The sequence below is a fragment of the Suricata suricatta genome, chromosome 10 (assembly GCF_006229205.1).
Source record: "Suricata suricatta isolate VVHF042 chromosome 10, meerkat_22Aug2017_6uvM2_HiC, whole genome shotgun sequence".
Taxonomy (NCBI): Eukaryota; Metazoa; Chordata; class Mammalia; order Carnivora; family Herpestidae; genus Suricata; species Suricata suricatta.
Genome location: NC_043709.1, coordinates 104411904 through 104429092, shown reverse-complemented (window position 1 = coordinate 104429092; position 17189 = coordinate 104411904). Strand labels below are relative to the sequence as shown.

Sequence of the window (17189 nt, the reverse complement as noted above, 5' to 3'; positions counted from 1 at the left end):
CTCGAAAATATCCAATGTTGGCTAGTGAAAATATATCTTTTGATAGAATTTTCAACTTTCTTTGCTTTCTGTTATAAAATAATCTAGGCTCACATCTTATATTTTTACTGCCCTAGTATGGAATCAGTCATTTCTCCAAAGAATCTTGGTTCCTTCTGGAGGGAAATGATATTTAGAGGCCACTACCTGCATGGCAAAAATTGCCACTGCTATTAAGTCATGTTTACAAATTATTCATACTAACACTTAAAATGAATCCAACTACTTGGCTGAATTCTTATCAGTTACGACAGTTTCTTGACATTTTCTTAGAGTTTCAAATCACACATAAACTATATATTTAACATATAATAGTTCTATAACATAAATGTATAAATACACAAATATTTTTCCTTTGCAGAAAAGACTCTGCAAAACAATACAATACAGAATAAAAGCAATGATAGAAAAAAATCTTTCCTTTTTGACTTTAAGAAGGAATACCTCTAATATTTCCCATTAAAGTGGATATTGGTTAAGAAGTTCTCTCTATTCTAAGTCTATAGAGATTGCCATAATGGAGATTTAAATTTCTAACTTCCAGAACTCTGAGAAAATTAAATTTCTGTCTTGAACTATCTAGTTATGGTGGCCTTGGAAAATGAATATAAAATCCAATCCATTTTCTCCTGAATACTGTTATACTCCTCAGAAGTCTATCACTGTTACAGAACATCCTCTAAGGTAATTTGTTTTTTCCAAACTGATTATTAAAAAACTTTTTTTTAACGGTTATTTTTTGAGAGACTGAGCATGAGTGGAGGAGCAGCAGAGAGGGAGTCACAGATTCTGAAGAGGGCTCTAGGCTTTGGGCTGTCAGCACAGAGCCCAACATAGGGCTTGAATTCACAAACCATGAGATCATGACCTGAGCTGAAGTTGAAGGCTCAACCGACTGAGCCACCCAGACACCCCTCCAAAGTGATTACCTTAAATATCTGTGGGTCACAGATACTATAATTCATTACCATGTGTCTACATGTAATTTATATCTAGTTTACATTTCTTCTTGCTTTCTAACTTTGAGGATTTGTGTTTTTCATCAAAACAAGAAAATTCTCAACCACTGTGTCTAAATATTTTCTCTGCTCCATTTTCTTGATTCCTTCATTTTAGAACTTACAGTAGCCACACACTGGATCCTTCATGATAGATACCACCTCAGTTATTAAGCTATCAACATCAAGCTTGTAAGCTCCAAATCCATTCTTTCTTTATTCAAAATAAATTTTTCTATTCTTTGCTAGTTTTATATTTTGCCAAAAGAGAGTACCAGAGAAAGAATGGCAGCAGGATGAGGGGAACAGTATTTCTTTCTCCCTGTTTGTTGTCACTGTTCAACACCATGGTAGCAGTGGTCTTTAATGGGACCAGATGAACCAACCCAGTTGGTTCTGATAACCAGGTTTTTCTGGTAGTCCCAGAACCAGGCTCACCGCTTGCCTGGAGAGAGGTACCAACAGCACCCCATGTTTAGATGTCTTAGGTCCAACTTGGCAGAGCCCTTCAACTTCTAGGTTCTGATAACCTAATCTCTTCTCTTTGCTTCCCCTTTAGGGTTGCTATCTCACTACTCTAACTTTTTTTCCCCCCTAACTTCCATTTAACCAAAAGGCCCATTTGAAATTCATTATGTTGAGGGGCATCTGGGTGGCTCAGTCAATTAAGCATCTGACTCTTGATTTTGGCTCAGGTCATGATCTCATGGTTTGTGAGTTCAAGCCCCATGCTGGGCTCCGTGCTGACAGTGCAGAGCCTACTTAGGATTCTCTTTCTCTCTGCACCTCCTATGTGTATGCATGAACTCTAAATAAATGAATAAAATATTTTTAAAAAAGTAAAATTCTTTGTGTCTAAATATCTAGCATAGATTCTGTTTTCATGACTGGACACTGAAAGATTAACCACAAGTGACTTTTATTTTAGTGTTGGATTCCATGTAATTTCCTAGACATACCTTCTAGTTGACTGATTATCTTTTTACATGTACCCAAGCTGTTTAATATTCTAATAACCATACCTTACATTTCTAGGAGTTCTATTTGTTTCCTGGAAGTTGCATGTTATTTTCAACAATGTTACTTTTTCCTTATGTTTCCAATATCTTTTTTTATCTGAAAATACTGAATGTATTTCTTTTTTGTCTGCTGTAACTACCAAAAACTAATGCATACAGTAGTGCTTCCCTGTTTGCTTTGAAATTCTTATCGTCTCTTCATCCTTGTCAGGAATTTACTGATGACTGTCATTTCTGGGGAAGGGGTAGAACTGCCCTAGACAGACCACTCCATCACTCCATACCCACAATTCATCCAGTTGACAACTTAGTGGTTTTTAGTTACCATAAAAACAGCACCTGGTAACTTCCATCACTTAGCTAAGATTTCAGATTATCCTTTTTTTTAAACTTGCTTGCTTATTTATTTATTTACAGAGATAGCATGTGCAGGAGGGATGGAGAGGGAGAGAGAATCTCAGGCAGGCTCTGTGTTGGCACTGCAGAGTCTGACATGGGCTTCAACTCATGAAACCGTGAGATCATGACCTGAGGACACAAACACCTGTGCCACCCAAGCGCTCTCAGATATGCTCTTAAAAAGGGTATTTATACAATGTCAGACAACATATTATAACATATATATTACAAATAGAGTTTCTATTTATTTGAGGAGTGCCTGGATGGATCACCTGATTGAGCATCTGACTTCAGCTCAGGTCATGATCTCATGGTCTGTGAGCTTAAGCCCCACATTGAGCTTGCTGCTATCAATGCAGAGCCTGCTTCTGTCCTCTGTCCCTCCCGCGTTCATGCTTTCTCTTTCAAAAATAAATAAACATTAAGGAAAATAAAGAATTTCTATGTATTTTAGGCAAAACAAATTTTTAGGTTACATATCAACCATACTGTAAATGAGAAAGTCTAATGACGTCCACTTCGATACTGATTTGTTGAACTTGGTATGAATATTTATGTCACAATCCAATTTTACTTTCTATAAAAATAGCATACTAATAAAAATCAATACATTTATTTGGCCTTTTCTTTCTTTTGGCTTAAAAAATTTTTTTAACATTTATTTATTTTTGAGAGATAGAGACAGAGTGCAAGTGAGAAAGGGGCAGAGAGAGAAGGAGACACAGAATCAGAAGCAGGCTTGAGGTTTAGAGCTGTCAAAACAGAGCCTGACACGGGGTTTGAACTCATAAACCAGACATCATGACCTGAGCTGAAGCTGGATGCTTAACTGAATGAGCTGCCCAAGCACCCCGGTTTTTTAAAAATTTTAAGAAATAATAAAATTTACCTTTTAAACCATTTTAAGTGTATGATTCAGTAGTATTAAGTACACTCACAATATTGTGCAACTGTTACCATTTCCAAAACTTTCTCATCCTAAAATGAAACTCTGTACCTATTAATAAAAACTCCCCATTTCCTTCCTCTTGGCTTATTTTACTTACTCTGATGTATCTTCAAGGTTCATCCATGTTGTAGACAGTGTCATCCTTTTTAAGGATGAATATAAACCATCATCGGTATAAACCTTACTTTTATCCATTCATGCATTTCTGGACATTCTGGTTCTTCACATCTTTTGACTTCTACCTTTTCTTAATCCACTTCTCACTTTTCAAATCTTTTGAAACAAATGAAAGCTATGAGCCCTCTCTTTGGAAATATGTGTTCATGTCATATCACATTAATTTTGCCAACATTATCAGGGGAGTCTCATTCTAGTGACTGCCTGTCAACACTGTTGGGATGACAGGGTAGAAAGAGGAGCATACGACCAACAGACCAAAACTAACTGATAGGCTCTGTGCTCCCTTTACAGACTGATCTTAAACATTAGTCTAAAAGTTTTTCTGTTTTACCATCACCACAGATAAATACTATTCGTTATGGTAAAAGGACCCACATACCCACATAATGAAACCCTCTTTGAATTTAATGTCACAAAAAGCTTGTCTCTCTGAATTAACTATTATCAACTTTAAAATTCTCAGTAAATTAATTCTCAATTAAAAAATCCATTATTCTCCCTTCTAAGAATTCAGGAAACGTTTGTTGTAACTATTTTACAGCCTATAAAAACTCTCCATATTTCCCCCATGATAACTATAATTTGTGAGCTTGCTGTGTGGTGGGGACTACCCGTTTTTTATTTAATCCTTCTAACAAGGTCTGCAAAGCCCTACATGGTCTGATCCCTGGTTATCTCTATGAACTCATTTCCTGCCAATCTTACCCTTGCTTTGCTCACTCGTATCCAGCCACGATGACCTTCTACCTGCATATTCCTTCCAGAGGCCCTCTGCACTCGCAATTTTCTGTTTGCTACGCTCTTCTCCCATCAGGTGTTCATACGGCACCTTCATTCATTTCATTACTGTATGTTATATATTCAGAAAGGGCTTTTTAAAGTTTATTTATTTTGAGAGAGAGAGGGTATTCACAAGCAGGGAGAGGGAGAGAGGGAATGAAGGAGAGAGAATGAGTAAGAGAGGGACAGAGAATCCCAAGCAGGTTTGGCACTGTCAATGCAGAGCCTGATGCAGGGCTTGATCTCACGACCCTGAGATCATGACCTAAGTTGAAATCAAGATTAGGATGCTTAACTGACTGATCCACACAGATGCCCCAGAGAGGGCTTTCTTTCTTTCTTTTTTTTTTTTTTCCATAATATTTTATTGTCAAATTGTTTTCCATACAACACCCAGTGCTCTTCCCCTCAAGTGCCCTCCACCATCACCATCTTTCTTTTTTTTTAATTTTTAAATGTTTTTTAAAATTTATTTTTGATACAGAGAGAGACAGAGCATGAGAGGGGGAGAGGCAGAGAGAGAAGGAGACACAGAACCGGAAGCAGGCTCCAGGCTCTGAGCTAGCTGTCAGCACAGAGCCTGATGTGGGGCTCAAACCCACGAACGTGAGATCTGACCTGCGCCGAAGCCGGAGGCCTAACCGACTGAGCCACCCAGGCGCCTGAGAGGGCTTTCTTGACAGTCTTACTTAAATACCACCTGCATCATGTCACTCTTTATCTCTAAACCTGTTTTTTTCTTTACATCTTTGACTACTATCTATGATTCTACAATATTGATTGTGTCTTCCCACCACTGAAATGTAAGCTCCCTGAAAGGATTAATTTATTTTAATATCTGCATTCCTAGAACACATGGCATAGAATGGGTACTCCAAAAATATTGTTGATTTAAAGAACAATCTATAACATAGGTATTATGAATCATACAGGTACAGAAACTAAGCCAGAAAAATAAATTTTGAACCTGTCTGTATAAAATAAGTCAAATGACAATAGTGCAGCCAATAAGAATTCCACGAAAATTATAAAATCCCTTTAAAAAATATATAGAAATAAAAGCCAGAGTTGCAGTCTCAAGGAATTTAAATCTAGCACTGGAAATAAAACCCATGAACCATTTTACAAGTAGGATACACTACATATTGTGACACAGGCTAAATTTGTAGATTAAATGTCCTAAGCGTTTTATAATAAAGAAATGATCAAAGTAGGAATGTGGTTAACCTATGAAGAAACAGAAGGCACCATACTTCCTCTTTATGGGAGGGGAAAAAAAAGCACTTAATAAGGCCAGAATCCATTAAATTTTACAGCCAAAATTTATTTAAATTTTGCAATGAAACATGACATTGAAGAGTCAAATATAGACCATGTGATTTTATTAATAAATTTAAAATATTTAATACATTTACTTAAAAAAAAAAAAAGAAATCCTGATCTGTATTCAGCTAAGCCAAATGAGCTGTTACCACATGATTTATTAGGTTCAGCTTATAAATACAACTGCTGTCTGACACATCTAGGGACAGTCACTATCCTTGGTATTAACTGCAAATGAAAGAAAAATCTCATTACACCAGACCAGGACCTGGACCCAAGTATTCGAGAAAACTATTTTGTCCTAATAAAATCAATGGTAATATTCTAAATTTGTATAGTGCCATGCTTGAAAAAAATTCTGTAGGACTTTTCGTAAGCACATTTCAATTGTTCTTAAGGTTATCTTGTCATCAATACTTTAGCACTGCTTTTTATTTTTTTAATGTCTTTATTCTGAGAGAGAGAGAGAGAGAGAGAGACAGACTGAGCAGGGGAGGGTCAGAGAGAGGGAGACACAGAATCAGAAGAAGGCTCCAGGCTCTGAGCTGTCAGCACAGAGCCCAACACAGGGCTTGAACCCACGGACCGTGTCATCATGACCTGAGCTGAAGTTGGATGCTTAACTGACTGAGCCACCCAGGCGCCCCAGTATTGCTATTTTACATGAGGAATGTATGCAGATGAGAGGAATGAGCACTAGACTAAAAGGAACACCAAGAATGACAAATACAAGTGCTATAGAAGGAAAGCCAATGCAAGAAGACTGGATCCTAGATATTGCACAGTTAACATGTTAATAGAAATTGCCAGAGCGTTATTTCCCATACCACATGTACTGTGCAGAGAGCCCACGTACCTTCCACTGCCTTGACCTTTTCCTCCAACTCTCGTTTCCTCTCTTCCTTTAACATCTGCTCCTGCTCCTTCTTCTGCACTGCTAGGAGAATCTGACGCTCTTCCTCCTCCTCTTTGCGCTTCTGTTTTTCTATTCTGGTAAGCACAGGGGTCTCCTATAAAGAACCAATCAAGTGTACAGAGTCAATACACAATCATGTAAGATCAGTTCTCTGCTCTAAGATTCAATTTCTACTGAATTCAACTTATTTAATAAACAATATTAGGTAGGGGGCTTATATCCACAAGTTGATCTTATCTATGGAGATAAATGTATGGAGATGTATAAACAGATGTACATTAAAACACAACGGTGATTTAAAACAAGGTAAATGCGCTGGTCTCAACAATCTACATAATTTGTAGTCTTTGGGAGGTAATTCTATGAATATGCTGGACCAGAGAAGAGAAACTGAAGCAGTTTGGAGACACCACTTTTACAGATTTACTATTTGAGAAAAGTGACATCTGAAACAGTACTCTCATCTCAACAAACTTTAAAAAGGATGGAAGAACAAAGGATGAAACACAATTTCAATGTGCATGACTGAAAACTCCTAAACTTTAATAAGTTACAAATAAAACAATGAATAAAATGAATGACAATGAATAAAAAGTTTAGTGGGAGGGGACACCGATTTGCCTTAAGATACAGAAAGGAGGCAACTGTCTAGAAATTCATAAAATTACTTAGATTGTTTAGCAATTTCCCTTGTTTTTCACACAAAGAGCATCAATATAAATATTTCAGATGGTCACTGGGAATGTGATTGCCTAAGAAATCTAACAAAAGATCAGGGAAAATAGGACCCTTATCATCATAATTTATGTAAGTTGTTTTACTCTGCATATTTTCCAACATAACTAGTTCTGAGCCATTCTGTAAATCGGAATAGTGAAGCTAGAGCTGAAATAGTTTATTTTCAATTCTTCCTTAGTCTTCTGTGCTGATGTGAAAGCTAGAACTTTTATGCAAAACTGTTATTGAAGAGGTGTAACTGCACCCTATATATAGAATTGCAGAGACAGAAAAATGAATCCAGTATCAACAAAGGGAGAATTACAATAACTTTACAGAAAAGATTAACATTAATTATCCCATTTTAGGTAAGTAAACCATAATCAGGAATATGAAGCTTTTCATTACGTATCTTTTTTGGTCGTAAGACCTAAAAAATCTGCTATGCTGGATAAATTTTCAAAGTTTTATGCCGGGGACACTACGCAAGTGCTTTTTTTCAAGAAGGGAGAAAAGAGACAAACGCATCTTGACATTAACTCATTTATAAGTCTTCATTGAACACTGAGAGTGCTCTGATTAAAATTTTGTATTATTTTCCTTATGGTCCTTCAAACCAAGTTCAGATTCTCATTTGACTCAGAATTCAGAAGTGCTCTTGCCTAGATGGTAGACCTTCCCAAAGTTACTTGACCATTTCAAATTCTATGAGCATGATTTTGTTACCTACAAGGTAAAAATCCAAAATGAATGAGAAAGGAGAGATGAATATGGACCCTCCCCCCAAAACTCTAAAATACCCCAACAAACCGAAAAACAAAAATATACCATTATCACACATGTAAAATTGTAAAACTAAAGAAAGTTCCCTAAAATCTTTATCCTATAAGAGAGCAGGTAGTTTAGATACACTAGATTTTTTTTTTCCTGAAATGGGGATGCTACTGAAGAATGCATATCTAGCTATTGCCTCCTAAATGCTAGTTAAGCACCTTCTCTCCATTCCACAAGTACCCTGCCCCAAACAAGTCCTTAATTATGCCAACCCAGCTGAGAAGTTACGAGGGAACTACAGTAACAAGTCAAAGCACACCAAAACAAATTGCCTTTGCTCCTTTCAGTTGTGGAGACTCCAAGCAGACACTCCCAATAACTGATAGGGTGGGAGAAGTGGAGGAGAGAGGAAAACTAAGCCCACTCAAAGGAATTACTTCATTTGAATAAAACTATAGTGCTTTCAATATAATGTATGTGTATTTTGCTTCTCCCTGCCAAAGGGCAACAAGTGAGAACATGTGAAATATTCTTCCTTCAACCAGTACAAGGGGATATTAATCAGGGTCAGCATTTTATTAAGGACTAAACAAATTCAAACTACTGACTTATGAATGGAAGCATTAAGATAAGAATCATCTGTTAATAAACATGGGAGATGTTTCATGTTTGAAGTCAATGGAAGGGGTGAAAAGGGTAAAAAATAGTTAATAATTAAAAAAACCATGAGAATATCTATAGAATTACATATTTTTGCAACATATATGATGACTTATTCCTCATTAAAAATTTTTAATGTTTATTTTTGAGAGAGAGAGAAAGAGCACAGCAGGGAATAGGCAGAGAGAAAGAGGGAGACACAGAACCCAAAGCAAGGCTCTAGGCTCTGAGCTGTCAGCATAGAGCCTGATGTGGGGCTTTAACCCATGAACTGTGAGATCATGACCCGAGTCAAAGTCGGATGCCCAACTGACTGAGCTACCCAGGCACCTGTAATGTTTGTTTATTTTTAAGAGGGGAAGGGCAGAGAGTGAGGCAGAGGATCCAAAGTGGGCTCTGTGCCGATAGCAGAGAGCCTGATGTGGGGCTTAAACACCTGAACAGGGAGATCATCACCCGAAGTGAAGTTGGACAGACACTTGCAAAGATGCTTAACCAACTGAACTACCCAAGCACCCCAACAATTTAATATTCTTACTATGCAAAGATATCTTACAAATCAATTAACAATAGCTTCCCACAAATGAAACAGGAATATTATATTTAGAGAAGATAAATCACATCCATGATTAAGAAGAAAAATAAAAAAGCCTTTTCTTTTTTTTTTTAAATTTACATGAAAGTTAGCATACAGTGCAACAATGATTTCAGAAGTAGATTCCTTAATATCAGTCAGTTAAGTGTCTGACTTCAGCTCAGGTCATGATCTTGCAGTTTGTGGGTTTGGGCCCCATGTCAGGCTCTGCGCTGACAGCTCAGAGCCTGGTGCCTGTCTTCAGATTCTGTGTCTCCCTCTGTTTATGACCTTCCCCTGCTTGTGCTGTCTCTCTCTCTCAAAAATAAAAAACAAGATTCCTTGCCCATTTAGCCCTCTGCCCCTCCCACAATCCCCACAAAACCCCTCTGTTTGTTCTCCATATTTAAGAGTCTCTTATGTTTTGTCCTTGTTTTTATATTATTTTTGGTTTCCTTCCCTTATGTTCATCTGTTTTGTATCTTAAAGTCCTCATATGAGTAAGGTCACATGATATTTGTCTTCCTCTAATTTTGCTTAGCAAATGGCAAAATTTCATTCTTTTTGATTGCCAAGTAATACTCCATTGTGTGTGCGTGTATATACACACACGTATATGTATACACACATCTTCCTTATCCATTCATCCAATGAATAGTGCTGCTATAAACATTGGGGTGCATGTACCCCTTCAAAACAGCCTACCAGTATCCCTTGGATAAATACCTAGTAGTGCAATTGCTGGGCCATAGGGTAGTTCTGTTTTTAATTTTTTGAGGAACCTCCATACTGTTTTCCAGAGTGGCTGCACCAGTTTACATTCCCAACAACAGTGCAAAAGAGATCCTCCTTCTCTACATCCTCCCGAGTTGTTGTTTTTTTAAATTCTTTTTTGTTTTTTATTTATTTTTGAGAGAAAGAGACAGCACAAGCAAGGAAAGTTCATAAAGAGAGGGAGACACAGAATCTGAAGACAGGCACCAGGCTCTGAGCTGTCAGCGCAGAGCCTGACATGGGGCCCAAACCCACAAACTGCAAGATCATGACCTGAGCTGAAGTTAGACGCTTATCTGACTGAGCATCCAGGAGCCTCTGTTGCCCGAGTCGTTAATGTTAGCCATTCTGACTGGTGTGAGGTGGTATCTCATTGTGGATTTGATTTGTATTTCCCTGATGATGAGTGATGCTGAGCATCTTTCCTTGTGTCGGTTGGCTCTGTGGATGTTTTCTTTGGAGAAGTGTCTATTCCTCTTTTATCCATTTCTTCACTGGATTATTTGTTTTTGGTTGCTGAGTTTGATAAATTCCTTATAGATTTTGGATACTAACCCTTTCTGTGATATGTCATTTGCAAATATCTTCTTCCTAAAATAGCTTTTTCTCTTAGAAAATAGTGAAGGATGATAAAAGGTGACACATTTGTAAAAATGTGGTAAAATGAATGCTATCAAGTTGCTGGAGCACAGGTGGATTGGTGGACAGTTTGGATATAAACATCAAGAACCTTAGGGGCCCCTGGTTGGCTCAGTTGGTTAAGTGTCTGGCTTTGGCTTGTGCCATGACCTTGTGGCTTGGGAGTTCAAGCCCCAGGGCTGCTGCTGTCAGGATAGAGACTCCTTTGGATCCTCTGTCTCCCGCTCTCTCTGCCCCTCCCCAACGTGTGTGCACTCTCTCTCTAAGATAAAATAAACATTAAAAAAAGAACCCTAAACAGTAATTACACTTCTGTGACTTTTTGTAAAAGTGAGATAGGCAAGCAAAGGTATTTCTGTATCTCAAGTCAACATTTAAAATGGTGAAAAGTTAAAAATATACTAAATGTTTAATAATAGGTTGAATTATATAGTCATCACCATACAATCAATAAAAGTTGTATTTCTAAGGAATTTTTAATGATATATGAAAATGCTCACAATGTTAAATGAAAAAACCAAGCCACAAAATAATATTCAATAAGATGCCAGTTTTGGGGTGCCTGGGTGGCTCAGTTGGTTAAGTGCCTGACTTCAGCTCAGAGCTTAAAGCTTGCTTTAGATTCTTCCTCTCTCTCTGCCCCTTCCCAACTTGAGTGCTGTCTGTCTCTTTCTCTCGCTCTCAAGTAAACATTAAGAAAAAAGTTTCCACTTTTGTAATAAATGCCTAGAGAAGGAGCCTGAAGCAAATAGTAAAAGCATAGACTGATGATTTGGGGATTGTTACAGTACTATAGTCTTCTAATGTAGTCCCCCAAGTTTTCAGTAAGAGCAGGTACATTCCTCTGGGCTTAAAACAACCCCTTTCCAAGTAAACTGAGGAAAGGAACTTGTATTACATATTCTAAGTGATCTAATTTTTATTGACTTTTTACTCCATGTGATCCCTGTTAAAAGTCTAAAATTAAAATATGTTAAAGTACCCAAAAGTTTGAACTTGTAAATTTTTTATTAAAAAATTTTTTCAATGTTTATTTTGTGAGAAGGAGTTTGTGCACAAGAGCAGGGGAGTGGCAGAGACAGAGGGGAATCTGAAACAGGCTCTATACTGATGGCAGCAAGCCAGATGTCGGGCTTGAACTCATGAACCACCAAATCATGACCTGGGCTGAAGTAGGACAATTATCTGATGGAGCCACACAGGTGCCCCAGAACTTGTAGATTTAAGATGAGGTACTACAAATTGATTTATTTTGGTAACAATGAAGCAGGAATTCAAATGTTTGAGATAATTACGGATGTAAAATTTTTTCTGCTAAGTCAGAGGCCCTAAGTCATTTAAAAACTATGTAAAACTTACCCTCAATAAGATTTTTATTAAAATCAAAGTGAAATTCACATAGAATTAACAACTGTGAAGTGTATAATTCAGTGGTATTTAGTACATTCACTATGTTATGTAACCACCACCTACATTAGGCTGCAAAACATGTTAGTACCCCAAAAGAGAACATGGAACCCATTAAGCAGCCAGTCCTTGCTCCCCATTGATCAGCTCTCTGTCTCTGTGGATTTCCTTACTCTGGATATGTCACATGATTAGAATTATACAGTATGTATCTACCTAGTTGTTTTTTTGAATAATTTAATATTTATGCTAAGCACATAAGACACAATTGAGCAACTTAAATTTATAGCATCTTAAAAAAGCTTAGACAATTCAATAGCCAAAAAACCCAATCTTTCTTTTTAAATGAGTAGAGAAACTGAATAGACATTTTTCCAAAGAAGAGGCACAGATAGTCAACAAGTATATTTCTAGTCACCAGGTAAATGCAAATCAACACCACAATGAGATGATAATACTTCACACCTATTAGAATGGCTGTCTTTAAAAAGACAAAAAATAACAAGTGTCAGCAAGGATGTGGAGAAAAGGAGAGACCCTCATGCACTGTTGGTGGGAATGTAAATTGGTGTGGCCGTGTTTCATCATGTACTATAATTTCAGCAGTTCTTATCTGATGTGAATTCTCAACAATTATTACTGTTGCATCATACACATCTGGAAAAAAATCCATGTTGTACACCAAGAGTCTATTTTAAAATTTTGGTTCTCTGGGTGCCTGGGTGGGTCAGTCAGTTAAGTGTCGGACTAGGGCTCAGGTCATGATCTTGCCATTCCTGAGTTTTGTGCCATCATCAGGCTCTGTGCTGACAGCTCAGAGCCTGGAGCTTGTTTTGGATTCTGTGTCGCCCTCTCTCTCTGCCCCGCCCCCCACTCACTTTCACACATGTGCCCATGCGCACACACACACTCACTCTCAAAAATAAATATTAAAAAAAATTTTTTTTAAATTTTTGTTCTTGTTTCCAGCAGTACACCACCCCAAGGTAAAGCAAGTGTTAATGAAAATACCACTAAAAGACAGACTCACTGCCTGGAGACACTTTTGGTAATGTTTTAAATCTTAATAGTTTAAACACTAAGAGTTTAAAGAACAAGTACAACCAAAGGAACAAAAACAAAACAAAGAACACCTGAACAGTTAAAAAACATTCTTACGTTATTTGGCACTGCACTTCACCCCCTTTATAAGTGGTCAGTTGGGTAAATGGGGTGGTGCCTAAATTCTTTATTTTTATTTTTAAATGCTTTATAGATAAGAATGAGACCTGCTAGAATCAAGGAGGGGGGGATTTTAATGAGAAGCTAATTAGAAACACCACTTTGAAATACTCTATAGTATTAGAAATAGAATCTGGTTGAAGCAGTGCCTAGACTCCCCTTCCATTCCTCCCCCCTCACCCAGGGCAGGATATCAGACACCCTGGCACCCTTGCCAACTTTAGTAGCACACTTGAGACCATACCACCACAAAGAGCTCCCTAGTAACAGCAATGTCCGGAGTCTCCTGATGAAAATAACCAATGCAGCCCTAATCCCAGAATTCAGAAAGACGATTTCCCTTCGCTAATATTTTCCCCAGGAGTCACAATTAAAAGACTTTTTGAGGCAAAAAGATTGGACTCCTGGGTAACCAATATAGATCAGACACCTTGCCTATAAGGCTTTAATGGCCTGATGATTCTCTGCTACTTAAAAAAAAAAAAGCACAAAACTCATACCACATGCAAGGTTTTCTCTAGGACACTGCATACACCACAGTAGACATTGAAGAGCTCTACAATTCCATGGTTAGTTGCATCTAAAACTAAAGATAACAGAAAAAAAAGAGAAACACTACAAAGAATAGCTAAAAGAAGAAATTTTAGTGTTTGAAGCTAAGCTTTGCTTAAGCTATAAAAAGCCTTTTGGTCTGTATTCAGATTACTATGTAAGGTGAAATGTACATTAGGGCATTTAGGACTCAGTCCGGGGACAACATAAAATAGGAAAGAGAACTTTCAGAGAGGTATTAACTGTTAAGGTATTGAAGAACGTGGAGAGGACACAAAAAATAAAAGGAGCTAGACAACCATTTGAGAACTACGAGTAGATACCAGTTACTAAAGGCCATTTCGAAACTAATGATGTTATAGGAAAGAAAAGACTGGGGACATTGAAGTCAGTCATGACAGAATTGCCAATCATTAAAAGTTGGGCAATTTATCTACTGGCAAGAACACATCTATGAGCTGAAAAAGAGAAAGGATAAATGCAAATATATTTAAGTAAATAAAAATTTATAAATTAATTTTTTCCTTTGAGGCTCTAGGTAGAATATATTTAGTTAATGACAAGATCTCTGTAAAATATGATTGTGCTGTCACCTCAATTTAAAAGTCATAAAAACATTACTCAGAGGCAGTAAGAAGGCTCCATACTTTCTCAGACCACTAAACTATACAATATTCAATAAAACATAAGCTAAGAGGCATTAAAAAGTTAAAAAGTACAGAGAATATAAAAACTGGCTGGCACAGAGTATGTTTTTGAGAGTGAAATTAGCAACAACAGAGAAAAACCTCTGGTAAAAGAACAGACGGCGGAAATGGAGGTTTCAGAGGACCGAGGGTGCTTCTGAATTGCATTCTCTTGGACTTCCACCATCAAATGTATCATCACCTGCAATCTAGCTACTTTGGCCTCAATCCTTTACCACCTTGACAATTTTTAAATCTCAGGAAATATAAGTATCAATTTTGTCCCTTTCTATAAGTATGATGCTAAAGTAATTTAACTAAACTATGTTACAAAATGAAAATGCCCACACAGAGCTGGCTTCTGGTTGTGGGGAACCCCTTTATGTTAATACATCAGTTGTGTCTTCATTAGCTCTGCACTCCACTCCCACCTGATGCCCTATTTATCTTCAGGGGATAGATGAACATCCAATGTGAACATCTTACATTTTCCCGCCCCAACAAAAGTTTGTGTCTTTAACTTAGGAGAAATGGGAGCAACTCCATGGCAAGGCCCTGCGTCTTAGGCACTTCATCTTACCTGAGTCAGTGACATGCACTCTCTTTCTCATTCATGGACATCTTTTATGTCCATGCTACATCTCAATTAAAAAAAAAAAGGAAGATGCCACAAGCTCTTCTCAATCCTGCTTCCTCTCTACATTTTCATGATTTGTTTTCTTTCACTGTCATATTTCTCAAAACAACAAATACCATGATAACGAGAACTCATCTTTTATTCAGTATTCGACCTCTTGCAACCTGACCCTCATATCAACTAATGACTCTCTCCTTCCACTCCCCCACCTCTATCACTTCCTCCATTTTAGACCTACATTTCCAATAGCAGGGATTCCACTAGTCTTTCCTGTTGGAAGTATACTGCTAATGGATTTCTTACTTTCCAGTTTTTCCTTAAAAAATCATTTATCATGGTGTGACCAGCACGAGAGGTACCTTCCTAAAACAAAGATCTAATGTCATAACCTCAGTAACTATTGCCTGTCTACTGAAAATATAAGCTTGATAGTCAGGGGACTCCAAAGTTTCATTGTTTTGACATTTTCTTCCACTATGCATGACAACACATCTTATATGCAAGACACAACCATTTATATACTGTTCTTTGACCACATTTATGTATTATCATGACTCTGCTTTGTTTACATTACTGTTGTATATTACTCTTCTTTTCCCCACTGTCCACCATCAAAATCTTAGTCATTCTCCATGGTTCAGGAGAAATACAGCTCTGTGTGCTCCAACTCCCCTTTCTTTCCAGTTTTGCACTAATGAACTTCTAATATAATCTATTACAGTACTTATCATTCTGACCTACATTAGATATGGCTATGTTTATCATCACTGGAGATTGTTAAGATCTGAAAGAGTGCAATGTCATATCTTACTTTTTAATTCCTTCTCTTTCTGAAAATGCATCTTATGTATAAGAATGTTCCATAAAGGTCTGAGATTTAAAAATTGAGGTAAAGGTAAATTAAAAAGGAGGAATAAAAGAAGTATCTGAAATAAAAATTGAACAATCCTTTTGAACACTTAAAACTCCTCTCTACTCTCACACACTCACCTCTTGCTTGATGGATTTGATGGACAGGTGGTCAGACATCCACCTAGGTTGCAACTCTGCCTTTGTGCGCTGTGGACGTTTTCCCTATAGTTAGAAGTGAGGAAAAGAAAGGAAAAGACAGATTAGGGTGTTCTCAGCTACTGCTACTGCTGCCGCCAGAATTAGAGTGGCCTTTAAGGCACATGGGTTATGGTTTTACCTAAGATAAGAGCCAAAGGTATCCTTTGTAGAGTCAGTAAAAATAACTATTCAATTCCACAAGGTACCAGCCAGTTTATATTCTTAAAACAAACAAACAAAACAAAACCAAAAATCTCAGAGACACCAAGTGTCTCCTTTATTAATCATTATCACTGGCAAGAAACTCTTTTAACAATATTTAAACATTAAAAAATGTTTTGTTTCAAATTATTAAGAGAAAGCCATGTTTTACCATCTTTTGTTGAAGGGAATGGCTTTGAAAGGGGGCATTACGAGCAGCTGGAGGCAGAACTCCCCTTAAAAGGCAGCTCAGTGGCAGCAGTGAGAAGGGAGAGTGGCTGCGTAGGCGGAGCGAGACAGAACTGGGGAAAAAGACTGAGACCAGAAATCAGAGAGCTTGCCTGAGAAGATTAGAGATCGACAAAGTTTAAGAGCTTGAAGCAATCACTACAAGACACTTCAAGAAAGGAGTTTTGAAACTTATCTGATGCTAGGTATTTATCTAAGGTCAACGTAAGTTTTGGAATTTCTGTGGAACGAGCCCCATAGCTTCACCAATGTAACCTATACTGAGGTGGTGAGCAAAGGCTTTGCAGTAAGATGAGTACTTTTGTGGCTTCAGTACCAGTATCATCAACATTACCCAGGTTTGGACCTGGTACTGCTTAATCCAAAGTCTTGAGAGTTGAAGAATCAATGAGGTAAAGGTGCAAAGGACAGGAAAAAGTTGGCGACAAAAAGGTGTGGCTTATAC

General features: G+C 37.5%; 1 protein-coding gene across 1 annotated transcript in view; it reads right to left on the bottom strand.

Annotated features, from left to right (window-relative positions):
- The window catches only part of LOC115304136 (cat eye syndrome critical region protein 2), a 151608-nt gene that overhangs the window by 23503 nt on the left and 110916 nt on the right, over positions 1-17189 (bottom strand). Inside the window, exons 8-9 of the mRNA XM_029954178.1 lie at positions 16235-16318; positions 6544-6697 (exon numbers count right to left, since the gene is read on the bottom strand). Of these exons, the coding sequence (XP_029810038.1) occupies positions 6544-6697; positions 16235-16318 (238 nt within the window). The remainder of the gene's footprint in view (positions 1-6543; positions 6698-16234; positions 16319-17189) is intronic.